Source organism: Paramisgurnus dabryanus, chromosome 7 (assembly GCF_030506205.2).
Source record: "Paramisgurnus dabryanus chromosome 7, PD_genome_1.1, whole genome shotgun sequence".
Taxonomy (NCBI): Eukaryota; Metazoa; Chordata; class Actinopteri; order Cypriniformes; family Cobitidae; genus Paramisgurnus; species Paramisgurnus dabryanus.
The window spans coordinates 9673534-9696546 of NC_133343.1; the positions used below are offsets into that span (position 1 = coordinate 9673534).

Genomic DNA, 23013 nt, shown 5'->3' on the forward strand with positions numbered 1-23013 from the left:
ACCGAATTGCCCGGGGGGACCGAATTGCTCATGACACCGGAAATGTGACACTCCTTACAATGTTTAAAAGATTTGGTTGCTGACAGGAGTTAACTTGCAGGCTGCGAGTCCAAAGTGGGAGGAATTATGATAATATCGGTCTTGTCTACATCACCAATCCCAGGAAGTTAACTGTTCCCTACCTTTTGCATATCGTTACGATGTACTTACACACACTTAGGACACCCAAGGAAATGTAAAAACGTGAATCGGACAATAGGTGCTCTTTAATAAAACTCCCAACTGTGTTTGGCTAAAAGGAGAAAGCCATATACACCTAAGACGGCTTGAGGATGTATAAAATATGTGCCTTTTTCACTTTTGGGTGAACTATACGTTTAAAATGAAAGATAAAAATACAATTTTCTGTATTAACAACAAAGAGCTACATTTCTGGCTTGAAATTTCACATCGGTGCATTCCTAAAAATCACAGCTAGTAAAAAAGGACACAACCATAACCAAATAAATCCAGAACACAACACTTTCCAGTATATAGCGTATTTGGCAACTGGTTATATTCAGTTTTACATTGTATACAGAGTTTAAACATCACAAAGAATGAATATGAAATGTTATTTAAATGCTAATAAATTGAATTGGCACAAAAATGTATATGTTTTTTGAGCAATATACAGTTTGCTCCTATTTTCACATATAATGCACTAGCAAATACAGTATTTTAATGCCCATACAATAATGTATAAATATCTGTATATATCTTGCTGGGCCCAGTTATTCGGTACTCTTGGCAGGCATGCCTGTGATGAAACATCCTCAGATAGACATGGTGCACATGATGAACTGAAAGAGTAAATTGAAGAAGTTGTTACAACATGTAACAAAACAATTTCCCATGCTATTACAATAGTCTTACTTCCTAAAACTAACTTGAAATAATCAATGCAAGCCAACTGATTCTGTGAAAACCATCTTTGATTTATAATCGAGAAGTTTGGTAACACAAATTAGGCAGAGATGAAAATGGGTTTCATTCTTACATCATCATATTGGAAGTTCACCATGCCCTGCTGCATGGTGTCTCTCCTCCTGAAGAGGTCTACAAAAAAAAGACACACACCTTGCATTGTTAAATATGTATGGATTACAAGTATGTATGACATTGACCTATGGCCTTACTCAGTCAATATTAAAGATATCAAGGTTATATTTTATGTAGCAAACAGCCAATCTAAAAAATTATAGCTGGGTTTTAGCAGGAAGGGTTACATATTTGCTATTATGATCGGAATAATTACAGTCTGGATAAAATATAATGTCAAGGTCTATCAGTATACGCATTCTTAGTATTTAAACATTTTAATATTTAAATAACCAGTACAAACCCGTTAGTGATCTTAGCTTCACACAACACGCCACATAGTCATCAAAGTAAATCTTTCCTGACCGGCTGTAACGTTTGACGATGCAGTTCAATGCCTGTGGACTAACTCTGTACCCTGAGGAGCAGAAAAACCATCATTTCAATTACATCTTAGTCTGTTTACCCACCTTTCCTAGTGCAACTTTAGAATAACCAAAACGTTATTTAGATCTTATAGTTAATGTGTCTTATTATACTTTCAAAATAAATTTTGCCCTTAGCACTAGGTACTGTTTGAGCACAGTCAACAGAAACTGACTTCCACATCTGGGAAAAATGCGAACACTCACCCATGTTGGTAAAACACTGGGACAACTCATGAGGTTCCACGGTTCCACTGCCGTCCCTATCCACCATCACAAAGTTCTGCTTCCAGCCATTAAGCACTTGAAACAGTTCTTTAAACTCATTGAAGCCCATCTTTCCTGTGTGATCTCTCTGCAGATATGCGGTTAAAGAAACAAGCCCACAACAAAGGATTTTTTTTATAAATCAGACAGGGCTCTGCGGCCAACTTAGAGGAAACAGCCCAGTATTTCGGCTCAAGGTAAAATTTTTGAGAAATATAAAAGCTGCAACATAAAGAGGTTTGTTTCAAAGAAGGATACATCCAGCATGGCAATCATAATCCTGCATGATTCCAAACTGAAAGCTGCAATAAAAAGCGTAATAATAATGAGATTATATACTCTGTATAAAACTAACTACAATTGATTTATTACATATTTTAATTGACACCAAAGTTTCTCCAAATCTATTAACCACACAAAAAGGATGTTATTATAACTTAAATGTTTTAAAACTGTTAAACTGCACACCTTCTACCCCACTAGCTACAACTCTGCATACAAACACGCACGAGTCTTCGTGTGTACTTACGATTGTAGGAACCGCTGATTCCAGTTTGGGTCAGGCACCTTTGCAGTTCTTCAGCATCAACCTCACCATCCTAAAAAAGGAAAGAGTACACACATCACTCATATGACCATTTTATGCTAGATATACAGTAGCTTTACCAGACTTGTGTGTGTGTGTTTTTCTCACCTGACCAGCTATGGCTGTGAAATATCCCAACATTGGGTCTTGAGCAGGGGGGGCAGGAAAGGTCCCTGGGTACCCCCCATAGGGTTGAGATGGGTATCCACCTGCCTGAGGAATTCCTGCCGGGGCCCCTGGCATTGCCATACCCTGACCTGGAACTCCTGGCATTGGACCACCATACTGCAGGGAAGAGAGTAAAATGTATATTTAAAGGCGTGTTACAACTTGTGTAAAAAGTGCACATGTAATGAACCTTTGGACTCCGTTCAAGGACTCTGGTTGTAAAATGAAAGTGAATATACAATATGTTTATTAATATCTAATACTTATGAATAATGCTTAATACAATTAGTATTATGTTTGTTAGTCTCCTTGGATTTTTCAAAAGAACACCTATTCTAGTAAAACTGATAACATAAGTCGGTTTTCTGATAGTGGAGATATGGTAACTAATATCTGACCTAAATAATGCTCCAGCCCACAACCTGTTTACAGTCAAAAGGGTGATGCTACGTGTGGTTTCTGTAGTTATCTGTAGTAGACTCTATAATGTTCACATACTTTTATACTCCTAAATGTACTGTATTTAACGCATGTGTTAAATCATACAGGATATTAGATATACTATATACAACACTTAAGTAACACAAGTTACTACTTTTATCTATGCAGCTAACGCAAAACTCCCCCCTAATGCATTTACTGTTACGGTTTAGGACGCTGCATCTAATAGAAAACACGTCCTGATTTATCCGTCTTCTCTTTAGAAAATATTCAAATCCTTTAACTTACACCAAACTGAGTTTAACGGAAAAACATTAAGTATACTCACAGTGTTATACCCCGGGTACGCCATATTTTCTGATTATGAGTATAAGCAATAAAAACCGAATTGAAGCGAGCAAAGTTTTCGGGCAGCAGTGGTAAGACTTCCGCACTTTTCCTGTGACGGGAAGTGATTAGATGACGTCATTCTAGAGAAAGCGCGTAACCGACGGCGATTGGGTGACACCTTTTTACAGTCTATGGGTGACACATAGCGTTCGATCATTGATCAGTTTCAATGACACTTTTCATTACGAAAATAAGCTCTGAAGCTGATTTTGGATCAGTTCCAAAATGTGCCTAGGTTATTAGTTGAGAGTAACACGGAAGTCGGATGGCCAGTTGACAGATACCCTTGGTGGCCACTGGCCAAATACGCCCTGCATCCGGGATTCATTAATATAGTATGCAAAAAAACAGTATGCAAAACGAGTACTATGCCTGTATAAAAACATCAGTATAAAAACAGTACCTGAGCAAAACCCTTTATACCCTTAAAAAAAGAGCTCACTACTTATACTTCTAAGTATGCATCGGATAGATGCTTTTCCTATGATCGGGCGCAGATGAGCTGATAACAGTATTTGTATTTACTAAGTCGGTATTACTTTAATTAATAAATACATTACATTAATTGTATGACCTTTTTTTCTCTCTCTCTTTTTTATTGCAATCAACAATAGTACAATGAGAAATATGCAATTAAACATTACCTTTTTCTCTCAAAGCTAACTGATACGTTTCACGTGACGTCACGCACTTACTTAAGGGAACGCCCGAAGCGATGGAGGGCAAGAGTGCGTTATCTGTCCGCAGAAGTTAGTGATTTTTTGTTTAGCCTAAATACTCAATATTTGTTGGGCAATAAAATGCAGCTCTTTCCGACGAGGGGACACGCCTGGGCTTCTACGGAATGCCGTTGGAGAAGAAAAGCCACCCACTCGTATTTACAGTGACCACTTCATCAAAGCCAAAGGTTAAACCTCCTTTAAACACCGATGTAACTTGCATTGTATTCTTAACCATTATTCGTTTATTTGCGTATTTTATAACCTGGATAGTTACAAACAACTACAGTTACATTACTGCTAAGTTCGGTAAAGAGTTACGTGAAAGGCAAAAGTTATGTGAAAATTGTGAAAATGCAATGTTTGCAAAGCCTTGCACCTTAGATCATTTGTTGTACAAAGAAACGTGTGTTTCGACTGAAATGTATTGTTTTTTATTAAAATGGTTTATATTAGAATACAATACAACATGATATAAAACTTATATAACATTGGTGGAAGTAAGGCGAGGAATCTTCAAAGTGGAAGTCTGGCAGGAATCTGTCAGAAAACTTGTAGTTTGTGTTTACATCTTAATTTTTCTTCTGTTGAGAGGTGATTTAAATATGTGTTGCTTGAAACAGACGGTAAATTGACAGTTGTGCTGCCTCTCTATGGAGGAGAGAGCCCAATGTAATCCGCCACTGTCTTGCCCGCCAACAATGTGTCACGTGACTGAAAACTAGCCGTTTATGTAATGTCATCCTGTCATTACACATAAAACCACCAGTAGGCGCTATTACCCTAAAAGTACGGTCAAATAAAGTCCTCTGGACTGTTATTCAGTCATATCAGTCCATTTTATTCTTGAGGAAAGAATTTGGGCAGTGCTGGGACACTTCCTCACCCAAACAGGATGTTATGGGCGTTTTTGACGTCACAGCACTAATTTAAATGAAATATGACACCTTTTACTTTTTAAATAGTGATAATACAACTGCACACAAATCCATTAAAATATATTCATTTGATAGTCAATCTCGAGAAGAAGAGTTAAATAAAGTACACGACTTTTATATATCCCTACTGAAAAATCCAGCTAAGACCAACATAAGCTGCTAGCTGGTTTAAGGTGGCAGTAGCTAGCTTAAACTGGTCCTCCAAACCTGCATCAGCTACTGGGACACTTTATTCCATTCATCTCACTGATAAAAGGGTCCCAACTTAATCTAAATCACCCTAACCCCTAAATTTGTCAAGATTAATTAAATGAGACGGAACAAACATTAAAATAGGCAAAAACTAAAAATCTAAATAATATTTCTTAGTGTTTGTGTTTTTATTACAAATATACATATTAATAGTTATACTAAACAATATTTTCTTGGACAGAAATTGTGAGTTGGGGTTTTGGAGTCAAATAGGTTAAGAACCACTGCACTGGATTGTTATGTAATATGCTGTTACGTCACATGACCTTGTTATACTGACCTAGGTGGGTTACAGTTTAGCAGTTAAACTGAAAAGCTTCTGAAAACAAGATCACAAACATGAAAATGTCAGTGGTCTTTGGTTCAAGTGTGAATTAATTAACGGTTCTTCTTTTCATCTATCCAAAATACATATTTTTAATCAGTATGCAAGACCATTGGTTTAATCATCAAGTTAGACAAAAACAAAGCAAAAGAGTTTCTGGAGATTTTATTCATCCTGTACCATGTTATAGCTTAGAAAATACAGATCTGTACACCAAAACTGTACTTGAAAACGTATAACCAAAGCAATTGTCTTCAAAAGACAACGTGACAACCGTTTTATCCACAGTGAAACAGAACTAGGGGTCTGTTGTACCCAGCACAGACAAGTAAGGTTGACAGTAAAGGTGGAAAGAGCTACTGAGGTTGCTTGCCATGCTTTCAATTTACTACTGAACAGAGATCAGATTGCGTTGCCATAATCCTTTGGTAAACAACTGGCTTGACTGATCCGTAATCAGTAAACTTGATTTTCCTCTATATCAAGAGCTGGTTGCAATTTTGCATGCAGCACTGTACAAAAAGAACAGATTTAAACAAACATCTGTTCGTTGTGGAGCTTATACAATGCAATTCAGTGTAGCATTTGCAAAAATATACTTAGAATATACACAGATTCTTCTATAACCCATGCCACCCTCTCACAAATCCATAAAAATCACATTACAAAAGCAGAAGTCAAAATAATCATTATAAAGCATTTTTACTTGGCCAGCTATAGAGAAGAAAATGTGCAATTTTTCGATTATAACCAAAGCCTTGTACCTTGATAACGGCAACAATGTCCGAGTTGCATCCCTATGCATTGTCAGAGGTGTTCAACAAAACTCACTTGAAGCATAACGTTGACAGACACCAGGCCCAATACACAATAAGAGAGCAGTGCACAAAAGCCATTTTTAAAAATATACATGCATTTACACATATATAAAATCTGAGATTATACTGAAAAATACTGTTGTGTCCCTTTCAGTGTACTAAAAAACAGCCACCATGTGTTTTCAACATGGATCCTTAGTAAAACAGTTTAAAAATAAAGTCTAAAGACTCGTCGACAGGCGCTACAGATTCCTCAGTGATTACAATATGACATGAGCTGCTTTTGGAGTGCGAGTATGCATGTTAGAGTTCTTCTGGTCCGCTCGGCGGTAGTTTCAGGGGTCGTGAAAGAGTTCAGAAAGCATAGTTTTCTGGAAAAGACGGCACTGCTAAGCATTGGTCCCTGGCATCTCCCGGATATGCGACACTGTTAGTCTCATCAAAGTGAGAAAGCGGAACGGTGTCGTCCTCTGGAACCTGCAGTGCTTCGGGATCTGCCTTCAGACTGGGCCGTTGGTTGTCAGGGAACGCCATTGAGAAGAGAGCATCTGGATCACACACAAACTTGTACACGTATCGCTCTCCAGCAACCTGCACGTGAAAAAGGAAAAATGTTATTGTCTCACATTTTCTAGTCTTATATTGGAAATTTGATGGGGTTAGTTTGACTAACTTAAAACAATAAGCTAACTACGATCTAACCCAGGCTTGTCCAGTCCAAGAGGATCGGACAGCTTGGATTTAATGGTCATGGGATGGAAAGAAAGAAAATAACATTGGAACGGGAACGTGCCTTTACCTTCTGCATGATGCCCTTCTCATAATAGTAACGCAGGGAGCGACTCAGCTTGTCGTAGTTCATGGCAGGCCTGTTCTTCTGGATACCCCATCGCCGAGCAACCTGTAGCAAAAGTATAAGTTTATTCAGCTTGTCGGCTAAAATAAAATGGGTACTGATCCTAGTTTACAAAACAAACTAACCTCCTCAGGTTCTATGAGTTTGAACTCAAGTCCACGTCCAGTCCAAGCAATGAAGTGGCTGTTGGATGGGTCGTCCAACAGGGTGACCAAGAACTGCCAAAGTTGGAGAGACCCCCTTCTTTGATACGGAGGACCCTCTCGGAATATCCCACCCTCCTGCTTCACCTTTCCTTCCAGCCTGTCTGGAACCACACATGCATCATCGTAATACAAGTGGGACTCTCTGTCATACGCGAAACCTGCCAAAACAGCCAGGATGAATGGATTTATTATGGACGGTCTGAAAAAAGAACTGCAGCAGTGATGAAATGAAAACAATTCAGGTCTCACCTTCATTATTGCCTCCATAGTAGTTTGTCGATTTGCCAAAAGATGACTGGCAATTGTGTACTTCTGTAAGACAAATAAAAAAAATATAAACACGTGGGATATAATACTGATCTGAAAAGGACACACAGACAAAGAGAGGACATTGTGCATCTACACATCTACCTACTTATACTATATGTGAGCTAGTAGGATCTAAAAGGATTTCACCATGACATCACTATCACAGACCTAATTTAAACTGAACCAAAGCTCTTAAGATACAAGCATGTCACATGACTCCCCTCCAATTTTCACTCACCTGAGTCAAAGCCAAAGTCTCTGGGCTCCTGTTTGATTGACAGCTGGTGAAACTGCGGAGCATGAGAAGGTCCCATGTTCTGTTCACCTTGCTCATTGTAGCGGGGATCCACCATCTCTTTCTTGAAGCCCTGGGGAGGCATGGGCACCAAGGGTTCAGACATCTGCCGGTGGTAAGGAGGGCGGTTATTTCGGGGAAAGTGATTGGGGGTCTGCGGGGGGTAAGACGTCTGACAACGGCCATTGGATTGTGGGAAAGGCAGACAGGGCTCGGAAAGCTGCCGATGGAACCTAAAGAAAGCAAAAAAAAAAAAAAAAGGATGACAATGTAATCCAGAACATCAAGGGTAACCAAGGTCATCAGTTTTACATTAAAGGGATAAGCCTGGTTTCAACGTCCTACTTTCCATGAGTTAACCCCAGAGATCTAAATGGCTTAAATATAGCACTGCTTTTCAGTTAAGCATGGCATCTTTAACAAGATAATACCCAATAGCCACAACCTGAGCTGATTACGGCACTTTTAACATGCAGGTCAAGCAGAATCCAAAAGATAGAAATTTGTTTTATTTGAGATAAGAAAGGTGTCACATTTTCATACCTATGCTCTGTGTTGTACGATGCTTCTGGGTGCTTGCCCGGTGGGCAGGGCACAGCAAAGGGTGGGCTTTGACTGTGTAATGGAGTCTGTGCTCTCTGATGGGGAGGGGTGGAGCTGTGGGCGGGGCTGGGCAGTACTTGTGACTGAGTTTGGGCTGGAGGCATCACTCTTCTTTGCAGGGGGTGTGTCGCTGCGCTGGTGGAGGAGCCAAAGGGCGATGCTGGCGTGGAGGGAGGCGTCAGGGGCTTGTTGAAAGAAAATGGCTTCCTGTCAAAGGCACTACAAAAGGGATGACAGAGTGAGATTGATGTTTTGGAGTAAAAGTAATACACAGGGAATCAGAGACAGGACAGGCTAAATTACCTGTAGTTATATAGGCACTTCTCTCCATAAGGAGAGAGTCTCTGCTCTTGTCCACATGGGGAATACTCTCTGCCTGGACTCGGTTCCCTCTTCACTTTTGTTTGAGGGGGTCCATGAAACATCACTACATTAGGATAAAACAAAGAAAAACCATGTTAATAAATAATATAGTGTACTCAAAGTAAAAAACAAAACTTGGAACCTTAACTATTAAAGTTAAATATCCATTACCGAATTTAAGAAAATAAACATTTCCATCTAAAAAAGGAGGCAGCAAGTTCAAACTTGCAGACTACCACGTGATGCTTATGGAAAACAGGCCCCCTTTGCCCAGATGTGTTGAAAGAGGGGCCTGTGAGAGTAACCGGCATGATGCCAGATAAGAGGGATTGTGCCAGACAAACACACACTATTTCTATGCAAACACATTCATGTGCATTCACATTCCACAATAAACACCATTGAGACCATAGAAAACCGACACAATCGGACTTATTCAGACTGATAAATGGGAAGAAAAACTAACAAGGGAAATGGCCACAGTGCAGTTCAACCAGCATATAATAAAAAAAGTGTGTGCGCTGAAGATCCAGCCCCATTAAAATGTCACCGGGCTAGAGGCTGCCATGAGCTACGGCACTGCAGCGGGAACCTGGGCCTTGCTCTTTCACATGCCATGCATGCATCTCTAATCTCTGCCACTAGAATCGCTTGTAAAAGTTTTGAGGTTCTTATTTGCCTGTTGCTCAAAAGGAAACCACATTAAGCCTCTATACTTAATGAAAAATACAAGACTATATGTTACTCTGAATATTGAAAAGGCACTCACAGTTATCCGACTGGAAATCTGGAACAAACTGTTCATCGTCGGGTTCCTGGGCTGCAGATGGAGAAGAAAATAAACTAAATTACACAAACTGAAACAGGCATGAAATAATTCCCGGTCATTTTAAATAAACGTTATACAAATATATCAACCATTGAGATGATGCATTAACCCCATAAAGGCAATGATCAATAACCCTTAGTTGCACTTTAACGGCACTTATGAAATATGTTATATGGTATTCCGTAACCATGATAAATCAGTTAGTTTACCTTCTGCTATCCAGATCTCTTGGAGCTGGCTCAGATCTTGAAAGAGATCTGAAAAAAGATTGATCGTGTTTAAATAGGGCTGCTTTGTTTGGGACTGGGCTAAATGGCCAGATTTGGATAGATTGATTGCATGTTCATTTGTTTACCCTCTGTGTCCTGTGCCAGCTCTGTGTCAACAAACTTCCTCTTTCGGTCACTGAAAGGTCTGCATGGCAATTCCTGCATGTGAGACTTCTGTAAAATAAGATAACAACGACTATTCCAACAACGCAGTGATGATGTGCCCAGAGACGAAACAATAACAATTCTAGAGTCCCAAGCAAGCTAGTGGATGCAGTATTATCTATCAGTGGTGGTCTTGAAATGTGCATTAAAAATGAGGCATGGTGAACTGTAAACTGTAGTAGAGACTTACATTTTGGGGTACCACGAAAGGGACCTGCTGGTCGTAAAACCCGTCCATGTCACTCGCTTCTCACTGCGGCCGAAGAGGCAGCAGCAGGAGGGGAAAATGGAAATAACAGAGGATGGGTCTGCCAAAATCACAAGGATGATATCCTCGCCTGTCGAAAGAAGAGCCGAGAAAAGTGGCACTTAGAGAAAGACGGGTGCTGTGTCAAAATCCAATGCAGCTGTCAATGATTGTCCTGGGCCCTGACAGCAAAGGGCCAACTGTCCCTTTGATCTGTGAAAACTTTTAGCTAGTCAGTTTGTTTGTGTAACACTCACTCTCAACTCTTGCTTGGATGAAGTGTGCTACACTAGCACTCTCTCCATGCTCACACAAATCATTTAAGGCTCACGGTACAGATGGGGGTCCTTGCATAACCATACAGTGCCATCTGTTGCCCAAGGGAGTATCCAAGACTCCATACAAATATCTCAAAGCTGAACATTATGAACAACTTTTCATAAAAAGCACTTCACCTTAAAATGTTGAGTGATGGGATTAAACTACCGAAGCCTTAACCCAAGTCTTCATACTTCGTCACACACGTGTGTTTATTTTCCCTGACGTAAGTGTTCTGGCCATAAAATCGTATTACGGCCTCTTCGGGCCAAAAACAAATTAAACAACCATCACTTTAGATTATTGCTTCCTGCAACCTATCAGATCTTTATAAAAACGGAAGATATACATCCGCAAATTTCGTGCTGAAAAAGCTGAGTTTGTGTTCCTAAAGACTTTTATTGCAGCTAATAAAGGCAGCCAACGGAAGGTTAAGTTGTTGAATAAGTAAATGAAGATTACAGCATTACAACCGAGGTAACAGAGCGAGTTCAGAAAGTTCAATCCCTTCCCCCAGCGCCCATTATCGCCTCGCGATCCCCCCTCCCTGGCTTGCGCCCTCCCTTTCCTCGGCCGCTTGTTTTTCTCAATGAAGTGAAATTTGATCCCTAGTGCGCGCGACCGAATTCTCCGTCCGTTCCATTCATAAAAATACCAAACGTACGAGCAGCGCTTCATCAAACCGCGTATGTATTTTGCGGTGCGCAAACTACCATCCTTAAGTTTATACTATGAGCTTCACAAAGTATTGAGAAAACAAACAAGCTGGAAATGGTTGCCAAATATGCGCACAAAGAAAATGGCGTGTGAGCGAGCAAAAAAGTAAGTGTGGTGTTGCAAGTAAATACAACTTTATAACAACAAAACACGACGGTAAACTTGAAATCCGCGTATAAAACTACAAAAGCGTGCATGACATACTCACCCGCGGTGATTAAATCCCTTCCGTAAATTAGGTGAAAATGTTCAGTAAATCCCCAAGAAAAACAAGCTGCGTTTGCGAGCTCTATGGGTATCGCGCTCTCCTCAAGCTTGACGCGACTGAAATTTTCTCAATGGGATCGCCTGCTTTTCCAAGAGCGTCGGCTTAACGCTGGAACGCACGCTCATTGGCTTGTTCCTTACGCCCTTCGAGAGATCGACCAATGGGTGTTTCCACATTACCTAGGTAATCGTTAGACTTCAGTCAGCCAATCAGTACGCAGCCCTCTCCTGTTTTTATGAATGGCTGGGTTTCATTCAACAACCAGATGTTTCTCCGCGGCGGACTCTATTTAAAGGGCCAGAAACAACTTAAGAGAGTGAGCAAGAGTGAAACATTGCAGACTGCTTGTTTCATTTTAAAAGTGACATTTAAATATCACTTCTGTTACTAGGGTAATAAAACACATTGAGCTTACAAAACACAGACTGCAAATCTGTTTGGGCAAATGCTTTTACTAACATTTACTTAAAAAAATAAATACGTAAAACAAATAAACAAAACGTGTGGAAGATGTTTATCTTGTCTAACTGTCTAAGTTAGTCTGTATATACACTTACTGAGATTTGGAAACCACTGACCTTTAGGTGATAGAAGAGTGGATGTGTCAGTGACCGGAATCTTCTGTTATAATCTCTTTCTTGCCCCCCCCCCCCTAAAAAATACACACGATATCTCTGCCTTTGCTAAAGGACACCTATCATGAAAATCTGCCTTTTTGCATGTTTAATTGCTATAGTTGGGTCCCCAGTGCTTCTATTAACATAGAAAATATGAAAACTTAGTAACTTAGTTTTGATAAACCATTCTCTGCAAGCATGTAAAAAAATAGGTCACTGAAATTTGGCTCCCTTTGTGAGGTCAGAAGGGGATAATACCGCCCCCTAATCTGCACTATCCAACCACGCCACTGCCATTTAGTGCAGAGATCAGCTCATTTGCATTTAAAAGGACACACAAAAATGCCACATTTTGCTTTCACCTACAATTTTGTTATAATAAATTATCTATATGATATTTTGAGATAAATCTTTACATATGTACTCTGGGGACACCAAAGATTTATTTTACATCTTAACAAAGTCTTGTGTCCCCTTTAAGGAGCTGCCGAAGCACTGTTAACATGAATGCAAACAAAGTTTCAAAACAAAAAATGTATTAACAAGAATAACCCAATACCAAGGGAGCTTATAAAATCAGTGTTACCGTCTGCTGGGAAACTCCACTGAGAGAACACTCTGTTGTCTGATCTATTATTCATGACTGTCCCTCAAAGAGATCTGCACATCAGACAGTCATGTCTGATCTTTGATTTCCCCTTGCTACCGTTTAAAAGCAATGTGTACAATACTTTACTTCATTTTTATTCTGCTACTATACAATTCTAAGTTCAGTTTAGTAATGGAACATAGCAGAAAAAACCTAAGGAGAACAGATTGTTTTTTCAGTGCTGTGGAAGATGTATTGTATGGTATTGTATTGTGTGGTTAGGAGTAAATACAATTTGAGAATGAGTTGAAAAAGTTTTCCTACCCCTTTTTAAGTTAGTGCTCAAGATATTGCATTTGTGATAGAAAACAATTCATACTTTAAGCTTATTTAGTGATTGATACATGCATTTATGTGAGAACCAATAAGCATTAATAACCTAAATATAAATAATTTGCTCTTACAAACATTGTTTTGCTGCAGAATACATTAACACGCTGGAGTTGTATGCTTTTGGTGCTTTAAAATCAAGACTCCCATTTAATGTCATTACAAAAGCTAGGAAGAGCCAAGTATAACTCTGATTTTATTCACCTGAAGAATGGAAATCGGACACATAAGAAGAATTTTCATATTTGGGTGAACTATTCGAGTAATTACAGGTACAGTTTGTGTCTAAAGTAATACTTTTTTATTTTTTGCTTTTGTAAGTGTTGCCAGTCATGTGTATGTGAATGTGTGTGTGAAAGAGATGGGGGGCATGTGTTCCTCTGCTTATGACCGCAAGTTCTGTTACTCTGCCTTGATAACAGCGTTTTATGATAACAGAATTGACACCTACTAATTCTGACAGCAGGAAATCATGATTTTCAGACACTTTTACAGAAGATTAGATTCATTACTGTAAATGTAGGTTTGTTAACAAATAACACCTGGACATACAGGTTTGCTAAATGAGTAAATGTAAATAGAAAAGAGCATCATACAATATATGAGATTGTTATTTAACATGGTCACTGATATGAGACAACATACGTATGTTGAATTGAAAGAGCTGGGTGAAGTCCTGCTGTGTTGATGGCAATAATGAAGACCCAAGGTGAGTCATCTTTTAGTAATTTCTTGCTCTCTCTCAAACAAACACATATAGGCTGATACTCCTCTCATTATATGGACTTTCCATTTACATTTTTTACAAGCTAATGAGACTCTTTCCCCTAACCATCACACAAACCTTTATGTGTTTTCCTATTGACATAGTTAATGAATAAAATGTATGGTGATCTCCGTCAGTTTTTTAACATTGTGTGGCCTCAAGTGTTTTAGGCCTGCATATGCCACTGAGTTAAGGGGAAATGTGATATGAATTAGGAATTGATTGTTTAACATTAGTTCGGAGTTGTTTCTGGCGGTCTCTCCCTCTCTCCTCGTGCACGGTCTCGTTCATACAAGACGTGCAAGTGAATTTAGCCAGTCTTTGAATATCTCTAGGAGTTTCATGCGACAGCAATCAAACAGCAATTAAAAATAAAAATAATAATGCAGTCAGCGCCAGACAGCACTCTAAGACAGTGGTTCTCAAACTGGGGGCCGGGGCCGCGAGGTGGTGCCAGGGGGGCCCCAGTTTTATGACATTTTATAAAATAAATTAATTTATCATGAATTCTGTGGAATTAAACCTAAAATAAAAATAAGTCTACTCACCAACAGCACTACTTCAAAATGTTTTGTTTAATTAAAAGTTAAGTTTTAGAAAAGTTTTTTGTCATAAATATAATTTGGGGGGCCGCGAAGGAATGCGCCGTAGACAAGGGGGGCCGCACGCTGAAAAAGTTTGAGAACCACTGCTCTAAGACACAATGGCAAATAAAATAATTAAACAAGTTTTTATTTTTAGAAGAATATAAAGAAAGGAAACTTTTAGCTGTTTTGAAAATGTTAGGTGAAAACTTAAACCAGTGACATAAATTCACCAATGTTATACAAATTTTAGAACACCTCTGTAGAACTCTGAAAAATGGTGTCATATCATTTTACGAACCATTGCTATAGAGCACCTCTGTAGAACCATAAGAGGTGCTAAAGCACACTTATGGTGCAACATAATATGGTTCTACAGGTGCGTTTTAGCACTGAAATGGTTCCCTATGATTCCAAGCCAGTGAACCACTTTTAGTGCTATTTAGCACAATTTTTTAGAGTGTGACATCATTTAATCTTATACAGGACATGGATGTGACAGTCCCATATTCATTCCTGACCCTATCATACATGCTGCTGCAGCAACAAAATACAATACGCTCTAAATAATCTATGAAATATAAGCATTTTTTTAGTGATACAGTTTTTAAACCAATTCTTATAAATTCACGCCTTGTGAAAAGTCGTGCAATACATACGCCAAAGTCTAATTCTGCGTGCATGATACGCCGGTCCTTTCTGTTCACTTAATACTACGCATGTTTTTGTGTCATCTTGGTTTCTCTTTTTATTCTATTTTTAAACCATGCATTGTCGCTTGGGGTTAGGGCAAAATTTTTGTGATTTGGGTTAGGATGTCATTTTATGTATTGATTTCTCCAATTTTTTTTCTATTTTTAAACCATGGTCGCCTGGAGTTGGGGTTAGATTTGGGATTTGGGTTAGGATGTCATTTTATGTATTGGTTTCTCCATTCACCCTAACCCCCCCCCCCCCCCCCCCCTTTAATCCATGGTCGCTTTTGGTTAGAATTAGAATTTGGGTTAGGATGTCATTTTACGTATTGGTTTGTCTTTTCTTTTATTTTTAAACCATTTTCGCTTGGAGTTGGGGTTAGAATTGGGATTTGGGTTAGGATGTCATTTTATGTATTGGTTTCTCCATTTTTTTCTATTTTAAAATCATGGTTGCTTGGAGTTGGGGTTAGAATAAGAATTTGGGTTAGGATGTCATTTTATGTATTGGTTTCTCCATTTTATGTCTATTTTTTTAAGCATGATCGCTTGGAGTTGGGGTTAGAATTTGGATTTAAGATAGGATGTCATTTTATGCATTGGTTTTTCAATAATATATGGAATATAAGCATTTTCTTAGTGATACAGTTTTTCTACCAATTCTTATAAAATCACCCCTTAAAAGTCGTCCAATACATACGCCAAAGTCTAATTTTGCATGCATGATACACCAGTCCTTTCTGTTCACTTAATACAATGCATGTTTTTGTGTCATTTTATGTATTGGTTTCTCTTTCTATTCTATTTTTAAACAATTGTCGCTTGTGGTTGGGGTTAGATTTGTCATTTGGGTTAGAATGTCATTTTATGTATTGGTTTTTCCGATTTTTCCTATTTTTTAACCATGGTTGCTTGGAGTTGGGGATTAGGATTTGGGTTAGAATGTCATTTCATGTAACAGAAAACCCCAACCCCAAGTGACAATGGTAAAAAATAGAAAAAAATGGAGAAACCAATACATAAAATTTCACAAAAAGATGCTTGGTATTAATTGAAGGACTGGCCTATCATATGCACACAAAATTGTTGCATATGCATGACTTTTCACAAAATGAGCTTAAAATAAGAACGAGGTCTGCAAAAGGTGAATTTTAACCAAGGACATTGTGTCAGTAGCCAAGTACAAGTCATGTGCTCTACAGCTTGTGCCACTAAAGCCATTGATTTCTGCCAGTGTAAATAATTTGCCAACAAGAGATGCCCTTAGTGTAAATAGACACTCCAGCACAGGCCACAAACACTGTTGTATGTTTATTTTATTTAGTAAAAGTCAAAGGAGGTGTAAAATTATAGTCAGTTTCTCAGACAATTCCATGCACCTTTATTTTCAAGAAAATGTCAGGATTAAATTCTATCTTGGATTCTCTTATCAAGGCTTTAGTATTTATCATGGCTTTTATATTGCTTGATGTCTGCTTTAAGAGGTGACATCAATGACTATGAAGCCTCTGCACGACTTCATTAGATAGAGCAATAGTGATTCTCATAACCTGAAAATTAAACAGGTTGCTATAGCTTTCATCAGCGCTCCACGCGACTCGCTTTTACTGCGGGCCGCTCTAAATATAGCCTCCAAACGCCTCTATTATATAACAATTCACTCTAAATGCAATGGCACCGTGCTCCAGTATTGAACACATCTTTTGCACACTCTTACCAGAAAATTTAGTTTTCTGTTGAGTCATAGACGTTATATTCGTAAATGTTCCTTCTCTGTGACTCATGCTAAGTTGCAGATTCGTGTCTAAGATCAAGACAGCAGCATGTTATTAATTGATTGTTAATATATTGCAGAGCCGTCTATCTGCCGTGCTGGGCGTGAGTCACAGCGTTTGTTTTCTTCTTCGGGAAGAGCTAAATTCATTGCACGGTCTCTGGTGTGTCATACTGTACAGGATACATCCGAACACAAACCTGTGATTGCCTGGCGCTCCCTATAATTGAGGGAAACGATTCTCTTTCATTCAAGGCTGTAATTTTCTCAATCTTAGTTTGATAGATGATGGATGAGTGTGGTTAAGGACGTGTGTAAAGGAACAGAAAAGGTCTTGATATGAAAGCATTTCTTTAAATGAATTTAAAATATCGTTGCAAATGTCTGACGTTAAAAATGTGATGTTTGATTGTAAGTAATTTAGTAGTTTCTAGCATTTTTATCCAAATAATCAAACCTAGTATTCAAAATCACTTAAACCTGCTGCTGGTTTCATTCTTGTGATAGGAATGTTCAGTTCAAGAAGAGAGGTTGTCTGGATTTATATGAATGAACATAAATGTCATGAAGAGCTCAGAATGGCATACAAGCAAAGTTGGAAGTGTTTTTTGCTGTCAAAGTCAGTCATGCAAAACCTGAAAACACCTTTATATTAAAATATTTTAAACTCTAAAGTCACTTATTTCTACTCAATTGATTCTGTGTATCATACACTGTCAGAAATTAAGGTGCTAAAGCTTTCACAGGGGCGGTACCTTTTCAAAAAGTACACCCATATTATGTCAAAGGTACACATTGGTATACCTTAAAGGTATGAGGACCTTTTCAAACAGTCCCATCCCAGTGTCAGCAGCAAGTGATAACAGAGTTTAAATTTCACTATGTTCACTTTTCTGTGTTCGTTTCAATGCTCCTGTTCAGGCTACAGCTAACACCTACCCACACAGCCTCCTCTGCAACCTGAACCTCCGAGGATCTTGTAGCCATGGAGATACCTTGGTCATGGGAGAGAGAGAAAATGAAAAAGAGTACCAGAGAAACAGCAGGAGAGAGAGAGAGAACAGAGCTGACTCATGGAGATTTTCACAAGGCAGCCCGACTAACAAAGCAAAAATAGCTTTATGTAGAAAATAGAAACAGAAATCTTTTTACGAACTCACAAGAAACCGAAAGTCGGTTTGGCAAGATTGATCCCATTTATTTTCTTAATTGCATGTTGCTGGTTTTATGTGAATGATTCATTCTATTTTTAACCCTTGTAATATTTAATCGAAATGTCATTACTTGCTCTTCACGCTGACGTATGCAAGGCCGAGTTACAGATGCCAATAAGATGCACGCTACTTCATTCTGGTTTTGTGTTCCTGTGATGGTCAGTGGTTCAGCACTGTGTTAGCAATGCTAAGGTCATAGGGAACACACAAACTGGTAAAAATACCTTGTAATAAGTCACTTTGGATAAAAGCGTCTGCCAAATGCAATGCAAATGATCAATTTTCACAATCAAATCAAGAACTGGTAAATGCACTTAAGTTTCACCCTAGTTTTTCCAGTTTCACTTGGAGATACGCTACAGTGTGGAAGTCAATTTGTGCTTCATATCAAACTTAAACACAGTATGGAAGAGAGGACTATAACACTTTCAGTATAAAGTATACAACAGACAATGTCATTGGACGCACACACGTTGTTATGGTGGTTACGCGTCTGAACCAAAGTGAACTGGTCTGTATTTATCAGCCTGACTAGTGGCTAAACTGATCTCCGAAACAAATACCTTGTTGAAAATAAAATGTTTGGGTTTGCTAAAGACGAGGGGAGACGATGAGCATGGATCCCAACTGTGCAGAGAGGTTTGGCAGACAGGCAAATATTCAAGGACCTGTAGCTTACATTGCGTACATTAATTTTACTTAGTAGTAACATTAGTTCAGTGTAATAGTTGATACGGGTTAGATATGTTGTATGAACATCATTTATTGCCCTTATAATAAGAAATAAACTACTGTAAAAGGACTTTTTTTGTTGTTGATTCTATGTTGAAGTCTACTGGAAGTTGCGTTTAGTCCACAAAAGCTGTTTTTTGTTTGTTCGTTTATCTCAGCGCTGTCTCATGGCAATTTGTACATATTTGACGAGGTGGTTAACTTGTACGACTACATTTGTACATTTTAGTTCCATTTGCTTTTGTCCCTGTGACGCTGGGGTAGTAGAGGTAAAGCTTTTTTATATATATTTTGTTTGATAATAACAATTCACTTTGTACGAATTTATACGTATATTAGCCAACTCTTAAAATACGTATGAACTCTTGTGGGATCAGGCTGACTTTCCATGTGCGTTAATGTGACTAAAGCCTGGAGTATAGAGGGTATGCAAGTAACGTCATCTTTGGCAAAAAGTCTGAGCGACAGCATTAGCATAGCGTGAAAACGCGTCTACCATTGGAAAAGTAGTGGTGTAATCCACTTTGCTAACAGATTCAACAAAAATTTGTAGCTTTTCCAGACTGCAAAAACACTCAAAGGAGAAGTAAATCAGTAGCAGTAGCCATATGTCAGCCAAATTTTGGGATAAAAAATCCTATAAAAATACACCAAAGAATACTCTTATTGTAATTGCTAAGTTTTGTCAGTGAGCCTTCATTTAAAAACATCCATTATGATGAGCCTCGTGTTCTACAAAGGTGGGATGGTTTAATAGTGTTAGGCAAGACAAACATATATGTCAGGAAAAGCAATGTCTGGCCATATGCCAATGTCCACAGACTACTGTTTGTTTGGCAAGTTGTTAGGGTCACTGTTAAGCCCAACTAAATTCAATTTAAGCTAATAATAGTCAGTTTTACTAGCTTTTTTGCAGCAGCCGCTATGAAAACCAGCCATTTTGTTGAATGTTTTGCCACTCAGCAGGGTGAGCTCTGGCGTGGTCACGTTGAAAAGTGACGCTGGCTGTTGCATACCCTCTATAGTTTGTTTTTTATGTGTATGCGATCGAGGAATCGAGCACAAAGCCTTACAAAGTATAGTTTATTTGACTCGTATGTTTACACAGACGTTGCGACAAAATGTCTGGGCTACATACTACATGCTATTGTAAGCGCATGCGGCGGTGGACACACAGTATGCGTGCACTCTTTTATTGACGAAAATCGTGACATGCGCACTGTAGATGGACCATTACGAATGCGTAAAAAATACTACGACCTTTAGAGGCCACAAACAATGTACACACACATAGACTGATTTTGTACATATATATTTCATATCCCAAAAACTGTCTAAAAACCGTCCGAACACAGCCTAGACATCTAGGCTAAAATGGTCTGTAAAATGTATTACTGAAAAATCCAGCTAAGACCAGCACAAGCTGGTTTAGCTGGTCTCCAAGCTTGGTTGTAGCTGGTATTGCTGGTGTAGCAAGCTGGTCTTGCTGTGTTTTGTTAACTTTTTCAGATGGTCTAGCTGTGTTTTGGTCACTTTTTAAGCTGGTCTAGCTGGACTTATGCTGGTCTTAGCTGGATTTTTCAGTAGGATCATCTAACGACAGCCCAAAATATATTAATAAAAAATTAAATAAAAACAAACTATCTGTAATCACTGATGACTTTGATAAAATTATTGAATGTTATATCATTTAAGTTTATTTTGACTAGAAGCGGGTTACTAATAGATGGACTCTATCGGGTCTATAGATACTCTAGATGGTGCAGTGATGTCTTTGTATTCCTAAATAACCTACTAAAGATTGTTCATAACTCGTTCTGTACCATTTGTGATATAGACATGAATGATTCCTCAAATGGTGGCTTGAGGAGATTTATTGTGTCTTTTCTAAGCAATTGTATTTTCATCGATCAGACGATACACCGTGTATAACCAATACATATATAAGCAGAGCAGAATATACTAAATATATGGGATTGGACTCTTTTTGGCATCTCTTTGTTTTTTGTTAAAGTAAATGTTTTAATAATGAATGTGACTGTTTCGTGAGTATGACTGATTGTTTGAGCTTTCACTTTCTGTTGAAGTAAACTACTAAAATAAACTCTATGAGGCATGCCCTAGTTGTGTCACCATCTCAAAAAACCTGTGTAGCTCAAAATACTGGCAGATATAAACGTATAATACTAATACGGATGACTGCCGTTTTGAAAAATAAAGTAAACCAGATGGACGTGAATTTATTTTTGATCATTTATTTTTCCTTTTTGTTTCACAGTACTGGTTCAGGTTGTCTGATATTCATTTGTCTGTCTATCACTCCATCTCTGTTTCTCTCCTGGTCTGTTAATTCAGAGGCGGTCTCTTCGCACCCTCCCTATTGTTATTCCTCTATGCGAATCCATTTACACCCTTACCAATGGTCTTGTGTTTAGGGCTGCTGGTTTTCACGCATGCTGATGAAGTTGGGAGGGGCCGTGCTGGCCGGGGCGGGAGACTGTTGGCAGTTTGGGGGAGGAGTATGAGGTAAGTGAAGGAAATGCAAGCAAACAAATTAAGACCACAGGGCTCCAAATGTGTTTAGAGTGAGACCAGAGTTGGGCCAACAGCTACCCGAAAGAGTTAAGCCTCTGTTAGAAACATCAACCCCTTCCCCCAAAACTGTGTCCCAAATGCAGGCAAAAGCTGATTGAGCGTGTGCAGATTCTGCTTTAGCTAATAGGCTGAACCAAAGTAGGGCAGCTGCCGGGCTGATGTGTCTGCCAGCTTTAGAAAGACGAAAAACACAAATACACACACAAACAAAAAGTCAAATTTGTGTTCTTTTTTTAACAAGGTTTAGGTGACTATAGATAATGTTTGTCCAGCCCAAGAGGTCAGATCACGTATTGTGATTTGTGCAACAAAATTTGTGTTAACAAAATTTAGGGAATGCAGTTCAAAAGCTAAATAGTAAAGTTTTACTATTGTCTAGCAATGAAAATTAAATAAACTAAAATATAAATAAGTCTTATAAAACATTCTAATAAATTGTAAAGTAGTTCTGGGAGGGGAACAAATTTTCACCTACACATGTGTCCTTAGTAATAAAGTCAGTAAATCAGTCAGCAGAGGTGTGATTTAACCCCTTAACTGGCCCAGTCCTTTTGAGTGTGGGGTGAAAATGTGATTTACACCTTCAAATTAATAAAAGAAGACACTTTAAAGTTTTTTCATTAACATATCTGCAAGTGAAAATATTAAATAAAATGTTTTAAAGCAGATTAAATTTATTTTAATAAATTAAAAATAATGCAATAAAGTATGTAGCTCTATATATACAAATGAAAATGTTTTATGAAATGCTAGGTTTTAATTTAAATTTCAAGTTAAAATCACAAAATGAATTGGTTTATGTCACACGTTTAGTGGTTTTACCAGCAAAGGCCACTTGGTGTCATTGGTTTGCTGCATACTTTTGTCACAAATTAATAAATTACTGTCACTACATTATTATGACTGCTAAAAGGTTTTGAAATGGAAAAAGTACATTCTTATAGCTTTCCAATGATATATAGCTTGTCAAGATTTGTGTAGATTTATAATAGGATCTTAGCGTTACGATCAATATAAAATAATTAATATGCATTCCTGTGGGGTCAGTGACATGTAACAAAATGACTGTCACTACATAATTTCTTCATTGAAATATAAAAACTACTTTCTTAGAGGTTTCCAACAATATATGTTTTTTAGGATAAAGACTAGGATATTAGTGTTAAAAGTATGTAATAACAAATTGGGCTCTTCTGTGGGCCC

General features: G+C 38.3%; 2 protein-coding genes across 4 annotated transcripts; both read right to left on the minus strand.

Moving 5' to 3' along the window:
* Positions 1-534: 534 nt before the first annotated feature.
* On the minus strand, positions 535-3452 carry gca (grancalcin). Its single transcript, XM_065240098.1, has 8 exons — positions 3296-3452; positions 2467-2643; positions 2302-2371; positions 2031-2074; positions 1713-1860; positions 1385-1498; positions 1040-1098; positions 535-842 (listed from the first exon to the last, which is right to left on the minus strand). The coding sequence occupies exons 1-8, from the start codon at positions 3317-3319 to the stop codon at positions 816-818; spliced, it is 663 nt and encodes a 220-aa protein (XP_065096170.1). The 5' UTR covers positions 3320-3452; the 3' UTR covers positions 535-815.
* Positions 3453-5741: 2289 nt separating this feature from the next.
* On the minus strand, positions 5742-11926 carry etv5b (ETS variant transcription factor 5b). 3 transcript variants are annotated; one of them, XM_065240095.1, is made up of 12 exons: positions 11795-11926; positions 10495-10642; positions 10226-10313; positions 10080-10127; positions 9811-9861; positions 8982-9105; positions 8619-8897; positions 8019-8308; positions 7721-7783; positions 7391-7572; positions 7203-7310; positions 5742-7000 (listed from the first exon to the last, which is right to left on the minus strand). In XM_065240095.1, exons 2-12 carry the CDS (start codon positions 10540-10542, stop codon positions 6764-6766), a joined length of 1518 nt encoding a protein of 505 aa, XP_065096167.1. In that variant the 5' UTR covers positions 10543-10642; positions 11795-11926; the 3' UTR covers positions 5742-6763. The 3 variants fall into 3 exon arrangements, with proteins under 3 accessions (XP_065096167.1, XP_065096166.1, XP_065096164.1); XM_065240094.1 differs by having other exon boundaries at positions 7209-7310; positions 7391-7629; XM_065240092.1 differs by having other exon boundaries at positions 7391-7629.
* Between the last annotated feature and the right edge of the window lie 11087 nt (positions 11927-23013).

Bases quoted from the DNA above. Each gene is read 5' to 3' on its own strand.
- gca (XM_065240098.1), bottom strand. From the start codon at position 3,319: ATGGCGTACCCGGGGTATAACACT. The intron at 2,644-3,295 runs GTGAGTATACTT...TCTTCCCTGCAG, and splicing joins CGTACCCGGGGTATAACACT to TATGGTGGTCCAATGCCAGG. The intron at 2,075-2,301 runs GTAAGTACACAC...TTTTTATTGCAG, and splicing joins AATCAGCGGTTCCTACAATC to CTTTCAGTTTGGAATCATGC.
- etv5b (XM_065240092.1), bottom strand. From the start codon at position 10,542: ATGGACGGGTTTTACGACCAGCAGGTCCCTTTCGTGGTACCCCAAAAT. The intron at 8,309-8,618 runs GTATGAAAATGT...TGCTTTCTTTAG, and splicing joins TCGTACAACACAGAGCATAG to GTTCCATCGGCAGCTTTCCG. The intron at 7,311-7,390 runs GTTAGTTTGTTT...CTTTTGCTACAG, and splicing joins AACTCATAGAACCTGAGGAG to GTTGCTCGGCGATGGGGTAT.